We start from the raw sequence: 24,357 nt of genomic DNA on the forward strand, positions 1-24,357 counted from the left end.
AAAGGGCACTTTAAGTTGATGATTACTTCTATGTGTAGAAATCTTTATTTATAATTGAATCACTTGTTTATTTTTCAACACGTTTTTATTTATTTGTATATCTTTTTTTCCAAATAGTTCAAGAAAGACCACTACAAATGAGCAATATTTTACACTGTTATACAATTTAATAAATCAGAAACTGATGACATAGTGCTGTATTTTACTTCTTTAGCTCTTTTTTTTTTCCAACCAAAAATTATTTCCTCTTATTAGGGGGTACTTGAATTAAAAAAATGTTCACAGGGGGTACATCACTGAAAAAAAGGTCGAGAACCACTGCTGTAGGCCTTTTAAAAAAATAGCGGCGGGCTACAAAAGGCCCCCGGGCCACACTTTGTACACACCTGCCTTAGACTTTAGTACAGTGTTACTGTACCAACTAATTAACCAGTGAGCTAGATATAGATATCAGGCGGGTGTATTACCTGTCCAGGTGAGGTGGTCTCCGTGTAAAAGATGCTCTTTGTCCAGCTCCATTGTACACCGCGGAGGAAACCCTGTGCGACCGCCCGCCATCTTGGATAAGGCAGGTCCTACTTCAAGCCAGGATAACACGTCAAAAAAACCTCCTCAGAAAAGCTCAACATTAGCGTCTTAAAGCTTCATTACTGGTGAGTAAACGCAGTCGGCGAGTCCTTTTTTTCCCCCCACGGTCGCCACACAAAACCGGCAGTCCCTGACGGTAACTTACAGCAATGGCGGAGTTAGAGTGGCTTGTGTGTGTAAAGAGTGGCTAATTGGGATGCTAACTAGGCTAACTCAACGGGAAGCTAGGCTAAGTCCACGTCTCGCACACACACATAAAACATGATATTATCTACTAATGTAATTGGGAATAAACTACACTAACTCCAAAATATCTTATTTACGTTTACGACTTAAATACGTGGGTTGACACTATCAGAGCCTATAATAATCCACGCCCGGTAAGCTAACGTTAGCCGCAGCATGCTAAAGCTACAGTTAGAAATATAATAGAATTGACTTTATTGTCATTGTATTTACATATAACGAGATTAAGGACTCAAATTTAAGGTGCGGTAGTGTAAACAAATATGGGATAAAAATAAATTACAAGAGAAGAAATGAAGTGGTTAGTGGTTTTATAAGGGAGTGTTTTTCAACCACTGTGCCGCGGCACACTGATACAGTCTGGTGTGCCGTAGGAGATTATGTAATTTAAAGGCCTACTGAAATGAGATTTTCTTATTTAAACAGGGATAGCAGGTCCATTCTATGTGTTATACTTGATCAATTTGTGATATTGCCATATTTTTGCTGAAAGGATTTAGAAGAGAACATTAACGATAAAGTTTGCGACTTTAGGTCTTAAGAGAAATGCCCTGCCTCTACCAGAAGTCGCAGACGATGACATCACAAGTGTGGGGGCTCCTCACATATTCACATTGTTTTTAATGGGAGCCTCCAACAAAAAGTGCTATTCGGACCGAGAATACGACAATTTCCCCATTCATACGAGCGAGGATGAAAGATTCGTGTTTGACGATATTGATAGCGACGGACTACAAAAAATAAATAAATGAATAAAAATAAAAAAAACGCGATTGCATTGGGACGGATTCCGATGTTTTTAGAAACATTTACTAGGATAATTCTGGGAAATCCCTTAACTTTCTATTGTGTTGCTAGTGTTTTAGTGAGTTAAATAGTACCTGACAGTTAGAGGTGTGTGTCCACGGGTGTGTTGACGCGGAGTGTCTCAGGGGAGTCGACGGCAGCTGTACGGACGGCACAAGCTCAGCTGATATCCGGTAAGAGGCGACTTTTTAAGCACAATTTTCTCACCGAAACCTGCTGGTTGACATTCGGTAGGATCCATGTTCGCTTGACCGCGCTCTGATTCACCTCCAGGAATTTTAAACAAGGAATCACCGTGTGTTTGTGTGGCTAAAGTCTAAAGCTTCCCAACGCCATCTTTCTACTGTGACTTCTCTAATATTAATTGAACAAATTGCAAAAGATTCAGCAACACACATCTCCAAAATACTGTGTAATTATGCGGTTAAAGCAGACGACTTTTAACTGTGTGTGTGCGCAGCGCTCATACTTCCTAAAAACCCGTGACGTCTTGCGTACACGTCATCATTACACGACGTTTCCAAGACAAAACTCCCGGGAAATTTAAAATTGTAATTTAGTAAACTAAAAAGGCCGTATTGGCATGTGTTGCAATGTTAATATTTCATCATTGATATATAAACTATCAGACTGCGTGGTCGGTAGTAGTGGGTTTCACCTATTTGGGTTAAAAAATATTTTTTGCAAACCCGTAATTATAGTCTGCAAATGATGTGTTGTTGTTGAGTGGTTGGTCGTTGCTGTATCGAGCTCGGCAGAGTAACCGTGTAATAATCTTTCATATCAGTAGGTGGCAGCGGGTAGCTAATTGCTTTGTAGATGTCAGAAACAACGGGAAGCAGCGTGCAGGTAAAAAGGTATTTAATGCTTAAACCAAAAATAAACAAAAGGTAAGTGTAACCGGTGGTCTTTTCCTCTGCGTTGTGTGTGATCTTATGGAACACGACCGACACCATGGGTTTCTCAGCTGCACTTTACTAATAATACAGAATACAATTGTCATCAAAAACTTTGTGCCATCATCGAGCCCCTGTCCCGTTATCGTAGACAAAAAGGGAAATTGGAGGCGTGTCCATCGCATATATAAAGACAGGTGTCACAGTTATTACTGCAGTACGAGGGACAACGAGACAATGGTTCCACATTGACAAAATATTAAACAATATTCAGGTATTTACATGTAACTTACATATTTTGTGTGATTATAACAATAGACTTGTCTAGGGTGTACCCCGCCTTCCGCCCGATTGTAGCTGAGATAGGCGCCAGCGACCCCACCCAAAAGGGAATAAGCGGTAGAAATGGATGAATGGATAAAAAATTAGAAAATACATTATTTACAAGACGTAATTAACCCTGTTTACATAAGTGCCCCTATGAAAAGGCATTGGAGCTTAAGGAAGGCTATGCAGAACGAAACTAACACTGAACTGGCTACTAAGTAAACAAAAACAGAATGCTGGACGACAGCAAAGACTTACTGTGGAGCAAAGATGGTGTCCACAATGTACACCCAAACATGACATGACAATCGACAATATTCCCACAAAGAAGGATTAAAAACTAAGTAAATACGGGAAATATTGCTCAAGGGAAGACATGAAACTGCTACAGGAAAATACCAAAAAAAGAGCGCAAGGCAAGAAGTAAAACAGTACACACAGGAAAACAGCAAAAAAGTCCAAATAAGTCAGGGTGTGATGTGACAGGTGGTGACAGTACACCTACTTTGAGACAAGAGCTATATTGCTTTAAAGTCATAGCCAACAATTGCGACAACGACTTTTTACCGTCAACCAAGTTTCGTTTTTAAATGATTTCTGCTGATGGTGTGTCTCCGCATTTTTTTATCGCAAAAAATGTGCCTCGGCTCAAAAAAGGTTGAAAAACACTGTTATAAGGGGACTCGTGCCTTTTCCTGTTGAATTTACACAAACACAGGAAATCGTCGGAAATATGTTGAATTTTGCCATCCATGGCTTATTAGAACACCTCCGACTTGCCTGTCAAGTAGGCTTAGCCATATCTGTGGGGCCCTTTAATCGAGATAACGAACACTAATAAATATAAACACTCGGCCTTGGTGAGATCTGTAAATGGCAAATCTGCAGTTTTTGTGGCTCCTTTTAACCCTTGTCTTGTGTTAGGGTTGGCACTGACCCGTCTTAGTTTTTAAATGCATAAAACAACCACATAAATGTATTTTTTTTTTTTGCACTAAGGCTGTTTGACTTTGTCAGGAACCTCTATTTCAACAAAAAAAAGTTTTTTTTTTACTAAATTATAAAATGCTGTGGTTGAAACTATGACCTTGGTGTTGTTTCGACCCAGTTCTAAAAATAAGATTATCAAGCAATAATTACAGCCAAAACTGAACACACTGAAAGCCAGCTCCTCTCCCAGTCATGTGAGCTTTAGGGGATTCTCATTTTATCCAGTACAAAAACAAACAAAGACGGATTTTTTGTAGACAACCCATCCATCCATCCATTTTCTGCAGCTTAATCCCTTTGAGGTCGCGGGGGGCGCTGGTGCCTATCTCAGCTACAATCGGGCGTAAGGCGGTGTACACCCTGGACAAGTCACCACCTCATAGCAGGGCCAACACAGATAGACAGACAACATTCACACTCACATTCACACACAAGGGCCAATTTAGTGTTGCCAATCAAGCTAAACACCAGTTGCATGTCTTCGGAAGTGGGAGGAAGCCGGAGTACCCGGAGGGAACCCACGCATCCACGGGGAGAACATGCAAACTCCACACAGAAAGATCCCGAGCCCTGCATTGAACCCAGGACTACTCAGGACCTTTGTATTGTGAGGCAGACGCACTAACCCCTCTTCCACCGTAAAGCCCCCATTTCCAGACATGTGAGGTCAATTCAGTATAACATTATTAAAATCCATCCATCCATTTCCTACCGCTTATTCCCTTTGGGGTGGCGGGGGGCGCTGGTGCCTATCTCAGTACAATCAGGCGGAAGGCGTGGTACACCCCGGACAAGTCGCCACCTCATCGCAGGGCCATTATTAAAAATAAAAAAATATTTAAGCGATGTGTTCTAATACACCTCAGTAATAGTCAGGTAACACAACAACCCTTTATTTATTTATGACACTCTTGAGGTTTGTATTACCTCTTTTTCAATTGAAATCGAGGGGTATACTGACAAAAAAAAGGCCCAATGGCCCACACCAAAAATATTAAATCCAATATTTTCATGGATAAGGAAGCTTAACAAGGTAACCAATAGATGAGAAAGAAATTGGATGATAGATAATTGTTTTTATGGTATTTCACAGCTGTTTTAAAACATGGTTCAAAACCGACCCGTTAACATAAGAGATGGTAACAGAAAGCTAACACTAAGAGGAAGGTTAAACAAAATAAGGACAAGCGGTAAAAAATGAATGGAGATTAGTCCGATTTGCTGAGCAAAACAACAAAAAAAGTGTCAAATTTGGAGTATGATGACGTTTGTCTGCCTCTACAAAGGAGCAGATATGCTTTCAATAAATAGACTGTCAAATATTGTGAATTATGGCCCGATTTTTTTCCATTTTTTAAAATGAAGACCATTTGTTCGGAGTCACATGATTCGAATAGTGTCGCTTAACATTGTGGATTGTCATGCTTTTCTACAACAGTGCATCCTCTTGCCACAATGGGAAGTATCAGCACGGATGTCTCTGGAGAACAAAAAGTGCTGAGCTCTGTCATTTGGTCACATGCATACAAACCACCCTCTTTAAGCGACACCATCTCGTTAAAAAAACACACAAAAACAGCGTAGAACGGAGTTAAGTATCACAACAAGTTAATCACATTTTAGTTTTCTCTCCAGTGGACGTTACCTCGGAGTATGCGCTCACGCAGAGGATAAGATGCCACATGAGGGTCATGTGACGGCCAGCAGCCTAGAAAGGAGGGGGTAAAAAGGCAGTGAAACGTTAAGCAGAAATTTTATGTCTTGTTACAGACTTATTATATATAGACAGAGGCTACTTGTAGCATGAATTTTGACAGTGGAACCGTTCCAAAAGAAGGGAATTAAAATGGTTCTGTCCCTGGGTCAAACAGTTCAGTTTATTTGGAACATGCATATGTAATACATCACACACAATTCCAGTTGTTTCGTCACAGCACGTCCGAAAAGGAGTAGGAGGAAGCAGAGCTTATTTAATCATAACTCTTTTCATACCATAGCAATTTTACCCAATTTCCTTGTTCTCTGTAACAGAACAGTGAACAAATACATAATATACGATAGAGCAAACAATATTAAATACATAGATAATCTTTGTCTCAATAAAAAAAAAAAGGTTCAAGATCCATCCATTCATTTCTACCGCTTGTCCCTTTCGGGATTGCGGGGGGTGCTGGAGCCTATCTCAGCTGCATTCGGGCAGAAACCGGGGTGCACCCTGGACAAGTCGTCACCTCATCTCAGGGCCAACACAGATAGACAAGCCAACATTCACAGTTCACACACTATTATGTTGATCATAATTCTTGTTCTGTGTACTTTGTGAGCATTTGTAGTTTGAACAGGCTCTTGCACCGAATCATATTGGTGCTGTGTTTGATTTCTTTGGTTAATCCATTCCATAATTGAATTTCACATTCAGATATGTTTAAGGTTGTTAGTGTTTTACGAGCATACAAATGTGTTAGATTAGATTTTCCCCCAAGGTTATATTTATCCTCTTTTGTTGAGAAGAATTGTTGTACTTTCTTGGCAGTGCCCATCAAAAGTGTAAAAAGAAGTAAACGTTGCAGAAGTACATTACCACTTTAAAGAAGTAGGCTTGCTAAATGTGCATTCATTTGGGTTATGGTTTTAGTTCAAACATGCACACTATTACAATTTGGCACATCACATATTTCCAGTTTCCGAAAAGGAGTAGGAAGAAGCGGAGCTTATTTAATCGTACCTCTTTTCCATTTCGTAGCAATTTCTAACACATTTGTTAGTTCGCTTTTTGTGCTCAATTTGTAACACAAGCAAATAAAATAAAGTTTTCAATAATAAATAGTTCAAGTTGTAAATCACATTGTGAGAGGTTTTTGATGAGGTTCAAGATGTTCATTAGGATTCCTCTTACATGTACATTGTAAACACTTTGAGTTTGAACAGTTTCTTAACCTGAATCATATTAGTTGTTTGTTAAATCCATTCCATAATTTAATTCTACATACTTTTATACTTAAGATTTTAAGTGTTGTACGTGCATACAAATTTTTAATGAGAATAATTTTTGTACATTCTCCATTCCTAACTTTTGTTTAGTGCAGTGTTTTTCAACCTTTTTTGAGCCGAGGCACATTTTCTGCAATGAAAAAACGCAGAGGCACACCACCAGCAGAAATCATTAAAAAACGAAACTCGGTTGACGGTAAAAAGTTGTTGTCGCAATTGTTGGATATGACTTTAAAGGATAACCAAGCATGCATCAATATAGCTCTTGTCTCAAAGTAAGTGTACTGTCACCACCTGTCACATCACATCCTGACTTATTTGGACTTTTTTGCTGGTTTCCTGTGTGTACTGTTTTACTTCTTGTCTTGCGCTCTTTTTTTGGTATTTTCCTGCAGCAGTTTCAGGTCTTCCCTTGAGCAATATTTCCCGCATTTACTTACTTTTTAATCCTTCTTCGTGGAAATATTGTCGATTGTCATGTCATGTTCGGATGTACGTTGTGGATGCTATCTTTGCTCCACAATAAGTCTTTGCTGTCGTCCAGCATTCTGTTTTTGTTTACTTAGTAGCCAGTTCAGTTTTAGTTTCGTTCTGCATAGCCTTCCTTAAGCTCCAATGCCTTTTCATAGGGGCACTTACCTTTTGTTTATTTTTGGTTTAAGCATTAAATACCTTTTTACCTGCACACTGCCTCCCGCTGTTTCTGACATCTACAAAGCAATTAGCTGCCTGCTGCCACCTTCTGATATGAAAGAGTATTACACGGTTACTCTGCCGAGCTCGAGACAGCAACGACCAACCACTCAACAACACATCATTTGCAGACTATAATTACGGGTTTGCAAAAAATATTTTTTACCCCAAATAGGTGAAATTACATAATCTCCCTCGGCACACCAGACTGTATCTCACGGCACACTGGTGTGCCACGGCACAGTGGTTGAAAAACACTGGTTTAGTGTAAGTGTGAAAAGAGGTGGGCCGCTTTGTGGTTCTTTTGTATATTATGACTATTAACTTTGAACACATTTGTTGTGGGACGGTTCTTTGCCGTTCAAAACAATGAAAACATTACCTAACCTTTTACCGGTCCAAAGCAGACTGCAATGTGTTTGTGGCGGTGGTTTGGAGGGGGGTGGTAATGTAATTGTAAAATGCATAATTTGCCAAGACGCACTTGCAGAAAGGGTGTAAAAATACATGCAAAGCCAATACTACAAGTGGACCTTCTTCTTGTTGTGAGTGCTTATAGAAAAGGGAGTGGCCCACAGCAGCACCTGTTGCTCTTTTAGAAGAGCATTTACGTTTTCTCTCAAAAATTTCCTGCAGTTTTGTCGATAGTCGCTTTTTTGTAATAGAGTATCTTGAGTGCTGGCAGCAATAATGATCCTTTCTGCTCCTTTGTATTCGCTGGCAGACCAGCTGCGTTGCAATGTGTTTAGCTCTGCTTGCTTGTTTGTGTCGTCATGCCCATACCACATTTCCTATGGTTACGTCACTGCCGGCTCACTAAGCAAACACAACTTCCTCCAGGAGCTACTGTGCTGCTGAGCTTCAAATGAGCCAAACGTAAAAGAAATGTTCGCTTATTGCAATCATCATGCTAACACATTGCACATGTTTTCTCTCTGTTTCAGAGCCACAATGGCCACTGCACCATACAACTATTCCTACATTTTTAAATACATCATTATTGGTAAGTGTGGACTAGTTTGTGCACTTGTGTCTGATAAAACCTGCTTACTTGTTTACATTATTGGTATGACTCATTAATAAAGTTCCCCTAATATTCAAATCACGCAGCACTTTGCCTGACTTGTTTGGCAGAGGCCTTTTAAGTAAACACATTTGCTAGCTGGTGCCTTCATAGGAATACGCATACAGATAGCAACATGGTAACACATTATTGTGGTCAGTGGTGGTCCTAAGGCAGGGGTCGGCAACCCAAACATTGAAAGAGCCATATTGGACCAAAAATACAAAAAGCTAATCTGTCTGGAGCTGCAAAAAATGAAAAGCTGAATATAAGTCTTATAATAAAATTAATACATTACGTTAGTGTCTATATTAGCTAGATTAGCCTACTATCAAAAATACTATGTGTTGCAGGCTGAAGCAAATCTTCGTTGACAGATATGTCAAAATGTAATATTTATTCTACACATTTTTACAACATTAGAAACATTAGTAAATCAGAGGCTACTCAGAGGGTGAGATAACTCCTGGAAATTACTGGCTTTTAATGGCCAAAGCTATAAATGTGTGTGTTCACGTTAAAGGAAACGGCAGGCTGTCTTCTTTTAATAAATGTATTACAATCTTTGGCAAGCTAGGTAATGTTTGCTGTGGTCTGGAACAACATGTCACACAAAGAACTATCTGAAGTGCAGCCAATATTACATACAGATAATGTGTCATGAGACATGCAAAACTAAATTATATACACAGAGGATGCATATTAAATGAGCTCAAATATACCTAAAAATGAGGCATAATGATGCAATATGTACATACAGCTAGCCTAAATAGCATGTTAGCATTGATTAGCTTGCTGTCATGCACTGACCACATAAGCCTGATTAGCACTCCAACAAGTCAATAACATCCACAAAGCTCACCTTTGTGCATTCACGCACAACATGAAACTTTTGGTGGACAAAATGATAGAAGAGAGTGGAAGATTTTACATGTAAACAAACTGTTGCGTCACAGTCCACACTAAGGTGAGTTCAAGAACCGGCAAAATTTGTAGGACAAAATGATGTTCACCAAATACAGTGAAGCATACACACCAACATATTAAACGGGAGGCTTTCTAACAATTGGGAACGTTTGTCCTCAAACAAAAAAAAATATTTTCCCCCTCATCTTTTACCATTAGCAATTTTTTAAAAAAATGCTCAAGGGAGCCACTAGGGCGGCACCAAAGAGCTGCGGGTTGCTGACCCCGTTCTAAGGGCATGTGCCCTGGATCTGCTTCTGACCGTGGTTGCTAGGTTTGTTGTGGTCTGTGTATTCAAGGACATCTTTCTCCCTCTCTCTTCACAGGGGACATGGGTGTAGGGAAGTCATGTTTGCTGCACCAATTCACAGAAAAGAAATGTAAGTGCTCGCACCGCTCCTGTCTCTTTTCATCCACGCGCGGCGGCGGAAGTCGGCAGCGAGAGACTATTTTACTGTGCGTCAGCCGCCTCTATTCAAGCCGCGTGGTGCTCAATGGCGCTATTAAGGCGCCAGATGCTGCAATCTTGTTCCATGGCATCCTCCTTTTGACAGGGATACTTTAATTCTACGCACCTGCTGCGTGCTTACACGACACTCCCATCAGGAATTTGCAATGACGCGATCGTTCGAATTTACGCAAATTCCACTGATACCCACAAACTGTACGCAGCCTGGCAACTTTGTTTTAATGCCTGTGACTTCCCCACATATTTTAGTTTTTCTTCTTTTATTGTTATTTTTACTGTTATATTTTTATTATTTTGTTGCTTTTTTATTTTTATTCTTATTGTAATATTTTCTTCTTTTTTTTTCCCATTTTAAACCCCGTTATTTACTTTTCAAATTCAATCTCAATTCTGTACACTGCTGCCGGAATTTAAATGTTCCTGAGGAAACTCCCTGAGGGAATCAATAAAAGTAATATCTATCTATCTATCTATATATCTATCTATCTATCTATCCATCTAATTACACCACCACATTAAAAAAAAGCTAAATGAAATTAATGGACATTGGGGATGCAGCATACAACAATAATAACACAGAACTGGGTCAGATATTGTACACGTTTCTGTTGTGAATAATAAAGGATTCGTTTTAGGCTGCCTGTGAATAATAGCATGAAATATTCCAGCACCTTCATAACGTTTAGTTATACTAAAGCTTCACTCAAATATTATATAGCTTTATTGGGTTCGGCTACATTGATCCATTATGAAACCAACCTAAGATATTTCTGTCAGTTTGCCTTAAAAAAATCTCCTCGTTAACAACATATTAAAAACACACAAAGAAGGACACACTGGATCAATGTACTTGGACTATGAACTTAAAAAGTTACGTACCCTGAGTTTTTTTTTTTCTTCATCCATGTATCCAACATGCTTCCTCTTAAGATGCTCCCGAGCGATGTTGTACCTCCGTGCCACGCGAGGTTGATGCTGCACATTTTGCAGGAAACAGTCTTCTTTGCAGTGTTTAGAGTGAAGTATTCCCACGCTTTTGACGACTTAGGTCGTAGACTTTTCTCCATTGCACTTACACTATCGCTCCTGCTTTCCGCCACCATTTTTCGAATGTTTCCAGACAAAGAATTCGGCTTGGTCACGTGAGCTACACATGACACATCATTGGCTAGCTTACCGCCGCTGCCCTGGCGCTGTTTTGTACTTATTTTGATTATTGTTTCTCAGCTTTTTGTAAATGTTGCAGTTCCTACATAAAGATTTAGGAAAGAACGAAAGGGGGGGAAAAAAGGAAAAGAAAAAAAAAAAGAGCCTCAGCGCATGCGCACTGCATACAGCCAACGAATCGATGACTAAATTATTCGCCAACTATTTTTATAATCGATTTAATCGATTAGTTGTTGCAGCCCTACTTACTTGTTTGTTTTAGTCTGCCATAAACCTTGATGCCCGCCTAAAAATAGCCTACGGAAACCAATATGTTCATTTTCCAATTTGGGTTCTTCAGACTTTTATGTGTGTCCTGTTATGATCGACGTCTGCAGCGATTTGTGTTGAGGGGCTTACGTTTTCAAACTTTTTAAGAGAGCCAATATTTGCAGTTAGGGTTTGGAACATCTAAAATGTCCGATTAGACCCCTACCGGACATAGTTGAACTCAAAGATCTAAAACTATATACACAAAAGACCGATTTTTCTCAAATATTGTTCACAAATCTGTCTAAATTGGTGTCAGTGAGCACTTCTATGCCAATATAATCTTTCCCACCTCATAGGTGTGGCATATCAAAATGCTGATTAAACAGCATGATTATTGCACAGGTGTGCCTCGGACTGCCCACCATAAAAGACCACTCTCAAATGTGCAGTTTTTATCACACAGCACAATGCCACAGATGTCGAAAGTTTTGAGGGAGTGTGCAGTCGGCATGCTGACTGCAGGAATGTCCACCAGAGCTGTTGCCTGTGAACTGAATGTTCATTTCTCTACCACAAGCCGTTGCCAAAGGCGTTTCAAATAATTTGCAGTACATCCAACCGGCCTCACAATCACAGGCCATGTGTAACCATGCTGGTTCAGGACCTTCAAATGCTGCAGGTGCACCTCCATCATCGTCTGAGACCAGCCAGCCAGACAGCTGCTGCGACAATTGGTTTGCATAACCAAAGAATTTATGCACAAACCGTCTCAGGGAAGCTTAGGACTCAAGCTGACTGCAGTTCAACATCGTTGTAACCGATTTGAGTGGGAAAATGCGTTTGGCATGTTGGAGATGTGTTCTTTTTACGGATGAATCCCGGTTTTCTCTGTTCATGGTAGACTGCAGACAGCGTGTGTGGCGTCGGTGGGAGAGCATGTAGCCTCTAAACGTCTGAATTCAGGCATCTTATTAGGCCGCAACAATAAAAACAAAAAGCACATCAGTTCTTGGAGGAACTGACATGAACCTAATGCTAACTTCACTAACGTCGTCTTCTTCTTCTCCGCAGTCATGGCAGACTGCCCCCACACGATCGGCGTAGAGTTCGGCACGAGGATAATCGAGGTGAGCGGCCAGAAGATCAAGCTTCAGATCTGGGACACGGCCGGACAAGAGCGCTTCCGGGCCGTGACCCGCTCGTACTACCGTGGAGCGGCGGGGGCGCTGATGGTGTACGACATCACTAGGTGTGTATATACAATCTATTTCAAATAAAAGTCCAAGGACTGGGAACAGATGTGTCAGGTTTTCTTAGCCAAAGTGTGAGATGGTTATCAGCTCAATAAACACCAGCGTGAAGAATGTCTCGGCACACCACACCCGACTCCACTAAAGTCCCCCAAACGCACTTAGCTCAGACAAAACCAACAGACTTTGTTTACGCGGCCGTTAAGAGCGACTGCCCACAGCTGCTGGCTAATGGAAGCACAAGGAAGAATGCTTGACTCATGCCAAGCCAACGCTGATAATCGCACATGATGGCAGTGGAAGGTCCAATAAGCACTTCTCATGTGTTGCTCCTATTTCCTCTAAAGAGTACAGGCTACAGTAACGATACACTTTAGAGTAGTCAGGGTACAGCTTGTGCGGCAGGATGGATTTACTTTTATTGTCTATACAGCTGGCAACACAAGGGAGTCAACTTCCCCGTCCTTGGTGTGAGCACTTTGTGTCTAGCACTGCCTTAGTCCTCTTGGGCATGGAGGTCATCACAGCTACACAGGTTGTTGGCGATGGAGATGCTGGATGTTAATATCATTTTCTTCTTTCATTCATTCATTCATTCAGTCCTTCCTTCCTCATTTCCAATTGTATTTTCTTCCTATTGTATTTCCTTTCTTCTTTCCTTCATTCATTTTCCCCCAACTTTCTTTTGTCTTTCTTTCCTCCTTCCTTCTTTCATACCTTTCTTCATTACCAACTTCCTCCTCCTCTTTGTTCTTTCCTAATTTCATTCTGTCCATCCTTCCTTTTTATTTCATAACTTCCGTCATTCCGTCCGTCTTTCCTATCTTTGTTCCTTCTTTCCTGACTTCCAAATGTATTTTCTTCCTATTGTATTTCCTTTTTTCTTTCCTTCCTTCCTTTTTTCTCCAACTGTCTTTCATCCTTCTTTCCTAGCTTTCTTTCCTCCTTCCTTTTATATATTTCTTTATTCCTAACTTTAGTCTCCCCTTTCTTCTTTGCTAACTTCCTTTCCGTCTGTTCTTTTTTATTTACAAACGTCCTTATTTTTGACTTTCCTAACTTCCTTCGGTCCGTCCTTTTTTATTTACTAACTTCCCTATTTTTGACTTTCCCAACTTTCTTCCGAACGCTTGTCCCTCTCAGGGTTGCTGAAACCTATCCCAGCTGCCTTCAGGCGGGGTACCTGGACAAGTCGCTTCCGCCGTTCCTAATTTCCTTCCGCCTGTCTGTCCTTCCTTTTTAATGTCCTATCTTCTTTTTTCCTAACTTACTTCTGTCTGTCCGTCCATCTTTCCTTCCACTTGAGGATGCCTCACAGCTGCTTAATGGGGTTGATGTCTTGAGGAGCCACTTGATTGGTTCTTCCATCAAGAAGGTGGATGTGTATTTGGGGCTCCCATCTATCATGTTGGAAAAAACACTGTTTCTGATTTAAAATGTCATATGGCGGGTTGGATTTCATATTTCCTTCATTGAACCCCTGCTTCCCCAGTGCAGGCAGCACTCGTGCAGCCCCAGAACAAGCTACCATCCCCGCACATGACTGTATATAAGACAATTATATTGCCTCTCACTTTTGTTGCTAAGTTTTTAGGCACCAACAGTACATCTATACCAGACCTGGGCAATATAGGGCCTGCGAGCCACATGCAGCCCATTAAGATTTTCAATCCAGCCCGCCGGATTTTTCTACTTAATTTTTTTAGACCTTTAACATCAAAACTGACACCGCTATTATGATGTGCAGTGCTGTTTTTAAATGACCGCAAGTCTTAAACTATAGAAAGTATTTCAATGGTTGAAATATGCGCTTTTGGGTGTTATTACGGTAATCTACGTCACAGCAGCTCAGATGAGGAACAAAGCAGAGTGGGCGGGGTTTGTTTTCAGAGCAGCAAGTCCGAAACCCGTGTCAGAAAGGGATGCGGTAGCAGATTTTTACATAATATACCATATTGTATGTTACATTACATCCATATTTTGCTGTTTGTTAAATTTTTGTTGTGTTTTGCTTGATTGTTTAAAGATACACAACCATCGAGGATCTGGTCTGAGAAGTAAAAGAGGAGCGAAGTTCATGTTGTTAATATTCAGTGTTTTATTGTTCATACTTAATATTGTAAACCACACATTCTTTATTTTAATCTTCATTTGGGGTGTCCCATTCAGTAAAAAAACAGGATATTCCATTCCATTTTTTTGAGGTGGTCTGTCATAACATTTAAGAACTCTATCAGACATTGTGACTTTTGTATTAATGTTTCTAAAAACAAGGGACCCAAACACACATAATGTACAGCTAAATGTTTACATATCATTTAAACACACACAGGACCCCCTGACACATGTAATCTCTCAATGTGACCCCCCTTGCCTAGCTCTGATCTATACTCTTACAATATGTACACTGACTACTCTAAAGTCCATCCAGGTTTCATACTAGTCATAAGAGTAGAGAAGATGTATTGTGGTGATACTGCATGTAATGGCAGTGCCTTTCAACATAAAACAAGAGAAGCTTGTCTGGCCAGGATTATAAGGTGTAGCCTGTCGTCATGGAAACGTTTGTGTGCTCTCACTCAGGAGAAGCACATACAACCACCTCAGCAGCTGGTTGACCGACGCCAGAAACCTCACCAATCCCAACACTGTAAGTCCAAACGCAGATTGTTTGATATTGTTTCGCCCACATAAAGAATGTCAGCATCATGCCAGCTGACCTGAGCAGCCTTAAGAAGAAAGGCATCGTTTATAATAGGGACTCATCCCTTGTCTGCGCTCATCCACAGGTCATCATTCTCATAGGAAACAAAGCCGACCTGGAAGCCCAGCGAGACGTCACATACGAGGAAGCCAAACAGTTTGCAGAGGAGAATGGTGAGTTTAAGCTGGCCCGGCATATAAAAATGTTCATTGCTCGATGTTTAAGTTAAAGGCCTACTGAAACCCACTACTACCCACCACACAGTCTGATAGTTTATATATCAATGATCAATCAATCAATCAATCAATGTTTACTTATATAGCCCTAAATCACTAGTGTCTCAAAGGGCTGCACAAACCACCACGACATCCTCGGTAGGCCCACATAAGGGCAAGGAAAACTCACACCCAGTGGGACGTCGGTGACAATAATGACTATGAGAACCTTAGAGAGGAGGAAAGCAATGGATGTCGAGCGGGTCTAACATGATACTGTGAAAGTTCAATCCACAATGGATCCAACACAGTCGCAAGAGTCCAGTCCAAAGCGGGTCCAACTCAGCAGAGAGAGTCCCGTTCACAGCGGAGCCACCAGGAAACCATCCCAAGCGGAGGCGGATCAGCAGCGCAGAGATGTCCCCAGCCGATACACAGGCAAGCAGTACATGGCCACCGGATCGGACCGGACCCCCTCCACAAGGGAGAGTGGGACATAGAAGAAAAAGAAAAGAAACAGCAGATCAACTGGTCTAAAAAGGGAGTCTATTTAAAGGCTACAGTATACAAATGAGTTTTAAGGTGAGACTTAAATGCTTCTACTGAGGTGGCATCTCGAACTGTTACCGGGAGGGCATTCCAGAGTACTGGAGCCCGAACGGAAAACGCTCTATAGCCCGCAGACTTTTTTTGGGCTTTGGGAATCACTAATAAGCCGGAGTCCTTTGAACGCAGATTTCTTGCCGGGACATATGGTACAATACAATCGGCAAGATAGGATGGAGCTAGACCGTGTAGTATTTTATATGTAAGTAGTAAAACCTTAAAGTCACATCTTAAGTGCACAGGAAGCCAGTGCAGGTGAGCCAGTACAGGCGTAATGTGATCAAACTTTCTTGTTCTTGTCAAAAGTCTAGCAGCCGCATTTTGTACCAACTGTAATCTTTTAATGCTAGACATGGGGAAACCCGAAAATAATACGTTACAGTAGTCGAGGCGAGACGTAACAAACGCATGGATAATGATCTCAGCGTCTTTAGTGGACAGAATGGAGCGAATTTTAGCGATATTACGGAGATGAAAGAAGGCCGTTTTAGTAACGCTTTTAATGTGTGCCTCAAAGGAGAGAGTTGGGTCGAAGATAATACCCAGATTCTTTACCGTGTCGCCTTGTTTAATTGTTTGGTTGTCAAATGTTAGAGTTGTATTATTAAATAGAGTTCGGTGTCTAGCAGGACCGATAATCAGCATTTCCGTTTTTTTGGCGTTGAGTTGCAAAAAGTTAGCGGACATCCATTGTTTAATTTCATTAAGACACGCCTCCAGCTGACTACAATCCGGCGTGTTGGTCAGCTTTAGGGGCATGTAGAGTTGGGTGTCATCAGCATAACAGTGAAAGCTAACACCGTATTTGCGTATGATGTCACCTAGCGGCAGCATGTAGATGCTGAAGAGTGCAGGGCCAAGGACCGAACCCTGGGGAACTCCACACGTTACCTTAACGTAGTCCGAGGTCACATTGTTATGGGAGACACACTGCATCCTATCAGTAAGATAAGAGTTAAACCAAGACAGGGCTAAGTCTGACATACCGATTCGTGTTTTGATACGTTCTAATAAAATATTATGATCGACGGTATCGAAAGCAGCGCTAAGATCGAGGAGCAGCAACATAGATGACGCATCAGAATCCATCGTTAGCAATAGATCATTAGTCATTTTTGCGAGGGCTGTCTCCGTCGAGTGATTTGCCCTGAAACCGGATTGAAAGGTTTCACATAGATTGTTAGACGCTAAGTGTTCATTTAACTGCTCCGCAACAATTTTTTCGAGGATTTTTGAAATGAAGGGAAGGTGAGACACCGGTCGGTAGTTTACCATGAGGTCAGGATCGAGGTTAGGTCTTTTAAGGAGAGGATGAATAACCGCTTTTTTGAATGCTAGGGGAACAGTGCCCGAGGAAAGTGATAAGTTTATAATATTTAGCACTGATGGACCTAATAATACAAAGAGCTCCTTGATCAGTTTCCCAGGAAGAGGGTCAAGTAAACATGTTGTTTGTTTTATTCCATTTACACGTTGTAACAATTCCTCTAATGTTATTTCCTCAAAACGAGAGAAACTATTTTGGAGGGCAGTATCCGCCGTATATACAATCGTGTCCGTGTTAATAGAACCCCGTTGTAGCTGGGACGCATTGTCTTTAATCTCCTTTCTAATGACTTCAATTTTCTTACTAAAGAATTGCATAAAGTCATCAGCTGAGTGGATGGAGCTACTGGAAGGAGTCCCTTGTTGGGTTAGCGATGCTACCGTACTAAACAAAAATTTAGGATCGTTTTTATTACGGTGGATGAGATTTGAGTAATAATTAGCTTTAGCTAAGGTAAGCATGCGTTTATAAGTTATTAAACCATCACTAAATGCTTGATGGTGCACCTCAAGTTTAGTCGTGCGCCATTTGCGTTCCAGCTTTCTGCATAATAATTTCTGAGCTCTAGTTTCTTCTGTAAACCACGGGGTGCGCTTTTTTGGAGCCTTTTTTAACTTTAGCGGTGCTATGTTATCAATGGTTTCGCGCAGGGCGTCGTTAAAATTGTTAGTGAGGTTATCAATAGAGCCCACATACTTTGGGAATGGTGCCATTACCGAGGGCAGTAGGTCAGCAAGAGTTGTCGTTGTGGCCGTATTAATGTTGCGGCTGCTATAGCAGTTATTATTATTATTAGTTTGACGAACATGCGTCTGAACCTCGAATTTTATAAGGTAATGATCGGACAATACTTTAGTATACGGGAGTATCGTAACTTTGGAAGCGGTGATCCCCTTGACAAGCACTAGGTCTATCGTATTACCGTTGCGATGCGTGGGTTCATTTATTATTTGTGTGAGACCACAGCTATCAATTATACTCTGGAGCGCTACGCACGGTGGGTCCGATGGGGTATTCATGTGGATATTAAAGTCCCCCATTATGATTATATTATCGGCGTGTGTCACTAGATCAGCAACGAACTCTGAGAATTCATTGATAAAGTCCGAACAGGGCCCTGGGGGGCGGTAGATAACAGCCAGGTGTAGAGGCAGCGGTGTGACAGACCTCATAGTAAGCACCTCAAACGATTTATATTTATTATTTATGTTAGGACTAAGGTTAAAGTTTTCGTTGTATATTAGTGCGACCCCCCCACCCCTTTTAAGCGGACGGGCAATATGCGCATGTGTAAAGTTAGGAGGACATGCCTCATTTAGCGCAAAAAAGTCGTTTGGTTTAAGCCAGGTTTCGCTGAGACCGATGACGTTAAGATTGTTGTCTCTGATAATATCATTAACTAACAACGTTTTGGGAGACAATGATCTTATGTTTAAAAAACCTACATTATAGGTAGTGGGCTGTTTTAGGGAATTTTTGATCAAATTATCCGTAGTAGCAATATTAATAATGTTGTGTTTATTATGCCCAGTGCATACGGTATAATTACGACCATATCTAGGAATTGATACGACGGGAATGTTCCGATTGTTTGATTGTTGCTTTGATAAACTGCACGCATCATGGTTAGCCACCTCAGTAACGGGGATGTTCCGATTGTTTGTTTGTTGCTTTGATAAACTGCACGCATCAAATGAAATATTATACGGCCGGTTTAGTTTACTAAATTGTAATTTTAAATATCCCGCGGAGTTCCTTGTTGAAAACGTCGCGGAATGATTACGCGTATGATGACGTGTGTTTGTGACGTTACTGGTTGGAGGGGACATATTAGCTCAGCACCACTTACGGCTTAAAGTCGTCTCCTTTCATCGCATAATTACACAGTAATTTGGACATCTGTGTTGCTGAATCTTTTGCAATTTTTTTGATTAATAATGGAGACTATAAAGAATAATGCTGTTGGTGGAAAGAGGTGGATTGCAGCTGCCTTTAGCACCGAGACACAGCCGGTGTTTCTTTGTTTGTTGTGAAGCTTTAACACAGAGCGGTCAAGCGAACATGTTTCTCTACATCAACAAGCATGTTTTTGGATGGGAAAATTGTGATATTAAGTCGGCTCTTACCGGAAACATCAGTGGATTATGCGTCGTCCTGCAGTAGCTGTTAAAAAATGCAGCTGTGAGCTTGGCTTCTCTCTGAGACGCTGGCGTGTTCACCGCAGCCATCCGACTTTGAGGTATGTCTTTACAATCTCACTAAAACACTATTACAACAATAAGCAGATAGGGGATCTTCCAGAATTATCCTAGTAAATGTGTCTAATTACATCTGAAACGCTCACGCTGCCGCCGCTTTTTTCTTTTCTTCTTCTAGTCCTTCACTATCATCCATCCATCCATCCATTTCCTACCGCTTATTCCCTTTTGGGGTCACGGGGGGCGCTGGCGCCTATCTCAGCAACAGTCGGGCGGAAAGCGGGGTACACCCTGGACAAGTCGCCACCTCATCGCAGGGTCCACAAATCTTTCATCCTCGATCAAATTAATGGGGAAATTGTCGCTTTCTCGGTCCGAATTGCTCTTACTGCTGGTGTCTCACATTATAAACAGAGTTCAGATGTGAGGAGCCCTCACACCGGTGACATCACGCGCACATACTTCCGGTAAAGGCAAGGCTTTTTCATTAGCAAACTTTATCATCAAAGTTCTTTACTAAATCCTTTCAGCAAAAATATGGCAATATCGCGAAATGATCAAGTATGACACAAAGAATGGACCTGCTATCCCTGTTTAAATAAGAAAATCTCATTTCAGTAGGCCTTCAAAGTACCAATGTGTGGTGAAATGTGTCCTCTGCATTTGACACATCCCCCTTGTTCACCCACTGGGAGGTGAGGGGAGGGGTGGGCAGCAGCGTTGGCCGCGCCCGAGAATCAGTTTTTGTGATTTAACCCCCAATTCCAACCCTTGATGTTGAGTGCCAAGCAGGGAGGTAATGGGTCCTATTTTTATAGTCTTTGGTACGACTCAGCTGGGGTTTGAACTCACAACCTACCGACCTCAGGGCGGACACTCCAACCACTAGGCCACCGAGTAGGTCATGTAAGAAACAGAAGGTTATTGTTTACTACAGCAAGTTACCTTCACGTTTTATGCCTCAACATATGCTCCCAGGTCATTTTGGCTTGTGGTGTTGGAGGTGAGGAACATACCTGGGTTATAAATGTGTGTTCTTACCATTACCTCACCTACCACTAGATGGAGCTAATGTGCCACAGTTTGAGAACAATACAACAAACCTGTTCTAAAGTGTGTCAAAGGGCTAGAATCTTTTCAGCAGATATTGTGATAATAAAGCAAGTATAAAGCATGCATGAAAGTTACATCTTCTGCTGCGATGCACTCACTAGTCCATGTGGCAAACCTTCTTCCTGTTTACATTCTTGCAGCCAATAAGAGAAAAGCAAAGTCACATGGTTTGCTGTTAGTGTGGACATGAATGGATCCGGGGTGGAAAACAGTCCAATTAATTGGATTCAGAAGCTGCAAACTGTAAAGCAGGGGTCACCAACGCGGTGCCCGTAAGGACCAGATGAGTCGCCCGCTGGCCTGTTCTAAAAATAGCTCAAATAGCAGCACTTACCAGTGAGCTGCCTCTATTTTTTTAATTATATTTATTTACTAGAGAGCTGGTCTCGCTTTGCTCGACATTTTTAATTGTCAGAGAGACAAAACTCAAATAGAATTTGAAAATCCAAGAAAATATTTGAAAGACTTGGTCTTCACTTGTTTAAATAAATTCATATATTTTTTTACTTTACTTCGTATAACTTTCAGAAAGACGGTTTTAGAGAAAAAATACAACTTTAAAAATTATTTTAGGATTTTTAAACACATATACCTTTTTAACTTTTACATTTTCCTCTTCTTTCCTGACAATTTAAATCAATGTTCAAGTAAATTTTTTTTTTTTTATTGTAAAGAATAATAAATACATTTTAATTTAATTCTTCATTTTAGCTTCTGTTTTTTCGACGAAGAATATTTCTTCTAACTTATTATTATTATTATTATTCTAACTTATGATTAAAATTCAAAAAAAATATTCAGAATCAAATTTACATCTTATTTCAAAGTCTTTTGAATTTCTTTTAAAATGTTTGTTCTGGAAAATCTAGAAGAAATAATGATTTGTCTTAGTTAGAAATATAGCTTGGTCCAATTTGTTATATATCAGAGGTTCTTAACCTTGTTGGAGGTACCCAACCTCACCAGTTTCATTTGCACATTCACCCAACCCTTCTTTAGTGAAAAATAAAATGATTTTTTTTTTTCAAATTCAAGACAAAGTTGTATGTTTTTGGTAACACTTTAGTATGGGGAACATATTATAAGTAACAAAGACTTAATTTAGAGTTATTTGGACACTAGGGGAACATATTCTGAGTTATAAAGTCTTAATTTAGAGTTATTTGGTTTGACTAGTTAAGAGCCAATATGTTACTAATTTGCATGCTTAATAAGAAACTAATTAATGGTGAATATGTTCCCTATACTAAAGTGTTACCATATTTTTTTTTTTTACTGGTGCACAAAATGAACTGTGCATGAATATCATCTTGTTCAAAGAACAAAACTAAGACAGTGCATAAACTTACAACAAATTACACACCTGCAAATAAATCAGTTGTTGCAGTATCTGTAATACGCCAACAGGGAGAAGTTTGTATTTACACGAAGAGTCAGGTGTGTTTTGGTTCGGCCGACTCACCGAACCCCTAGGGTTCCATCAAATCCTGGCTAAGAAACACTGTTATATATTCTAACAAAATGCAGATTGGATTTTAAGCTATTTAAAACATGTCATCCAAATTCAAAAATGAATCTTAATTAGGAAAAACTACTATGTTCCATAAATAGTTTTTTTTTTAATTTTTTTCAAAAATATTCAAATTAGCTAGTTTTTCCTCTTCTTTTTTCGGTCGAATTTTGAATTTTAAAGAGTCAAAATTAAAGATACACTATGTTTCAAAATTTAATATTAATTTTTTTCCTGTTTTCTTCTCTTTTAAACCGTTCAATTCAGTGTTTTTTTTTCATCATTTATACTCTACAAAAAACCTTCCGTAAAAGGAAAAAAAAAATGTACGACGTAATGATATACAGAAACACCCATTTTTTTTTATATATATAGATTTATTTATTAAAGGTAAATTGAGCAAATTGGCTATTTCTGGCAATTTATTTAAGTGTGTATCAAACTGGTAGCCCTTCGCATTAATCAGTACCCAAGAAGTAGCTCTTGGTTTCAAAAAGGTTGGTGAGCCCTGCTGTAAAGAGTATTAATATTTATTTATATTGATGTGCACTAACTGTGTCTGATTCCCTCAGGTCTGCTTTTCCTGGAGGCCAGTGCAAAAACGTAAGTGTGCGCCTCCTCAACATTCCGGTCGTCTCTCTTTCCGTTCACTCACGCCGTTCGTCCGTTTCAATATTTAGAGGCGAGAACGTGGAGGACGCCTTCCTGGAGGCAGCCAAGAAGATCTACCAGAACATCCAGGACGGCAGCCTGGACTTGAACGCCGCCGAGTCGGGCGTCCAACACAAGCCGTCGGCCCCTCAAGGCGGGCGGTTAACCAGCGAACCGCAGCCTCAGAGGGAAGGCTGTGGCTGCTAATGACCAAGCAAGGACATCCCCTCTCTGACCCTGTTTTTGTCTGACCTCGCTCATCATCTTCATCATCATCATCCTGAGGAGAGATGGATGACGTTTCTCCTTCCTCTTAATAATTCCCCTTTTTTGTTTGCCCCCCCTTGCACCCATCATCTCCCTTTTTGTCCATTAGTCCGCACATTAATTACATGGTTATTACTTTGTTTTTAAACTTTTATAGTGTTGAAAAGACAACTCCTGTATAAACGACTTCTTACGTTCCTGTAAGAATAAAACAGCAGAAGCAGGAATTGTCCCTTGTGGAAGGAATACTGTAAAGACTTAAATTAAAAAATGACATCTTTATATATATATTTTAGTTTTTAAACATCATTCAGTCATATCACAAGCACCATTGTTTGTTGCCTTATGATTATAATTATTACGCTCCTCGCACCCGATTTGGACTTTTGACCCGTCTTATTTTCGGGTCAGTTCCTCCGAAAAGCAGCATGAGCTCGACTCCTCACATGTTGAAACGTAGAACGGCCGTCTTGTGTCATGATCGTGCACTAAGCCGCATGCCCCGCCCCCTTTTGAAACATTTCTCCCTGGTTTGGACAGCTGTAAATATAAATATCGCTCATTGTTCTTCGCCGGCCGTGTACAGTTGATGTGCTCGTAGTGGGTTGCCTGTAATTCACTGCATTCTGTAACATAGTTTCTATTAATACATTTATGCAAAGGACACATCCCACCTTCCGTTTCCACACACTACTGAACTGATTTCCAACACGTGCAAAACTTGTATTTATGTGCAGGGTTGACACTTTGCTTTGTTTTTCCCTCCCACCTGTACTTGGGGAGGATTCCTGCATCGCCGTCTTAACTCTTTGCTGGTGGACAAGTTGATAGGGTCCTGTCTTCAGTGACCACTTCCTGTTTTTTTTTGTGTCTGTCCAGAAAGAAAAACCACGTACATTTGTATAAAGGGGGAAGAAACGGGAGCTGTGCTAACATTTAAATGCATTTTTTTTGTTTTTTTTTGCGTGTATATGATTTTAAAATGTTTTGATTTTAAAAATGACAAAAAAAAAAATCCTCTAGACAGAAAGAAAAGAAGAAATAAATTATACATAACCTGT

General features: G+C 40.5%; 1 protein-coding gene across 1 annotated transcript; it reads left to right on the forward strand.

Moving 5' to 3' along the window:
- The first annotated feature begins 492 nt into the window (after positions 1-492).
- rab14l (RAB14, member RAS oncogene family, like) lies at positions 493-24,357 on the forward strand. Its single transcript, XM_061875674.1, has 8 exons — positions 493-653; positions 8,483-8,541; positions 9,894-9,947; positions 12,527-12,704; positions 15,289-15,355; positions 15,495-15,582; positions 22,951-22,981; positions 23,059-24,357. The coding sequence occupies exons 2-8, from the start codon at positions 8,490-8,492 to the stop codon at positions 23,234-23,236; spliced, it is 648 nt and encodes a 215-aa protein (XP_061731658.1). The 5' UTR covers positions 493-653; positions 8,483-8,489; the 3' UTR covers positions 23,237-24,357.

This window comes from Nerophis ophidion, linkage group LG17, assembly GCF_033978795.1.
Source record: "Nerophis ophidion isolate RoL-2023_Sa linkage group LG17, RoL_Noph_v1.0, whole genome shotgun sequence".
In the NCBI taxonomy this organism is placed as follows: Eukaryota; Metazoa; Chordata; class Actinopteri; order Syngnathiformes; family Syngnathidae; genus Nerophis; species Nerophis ophidion.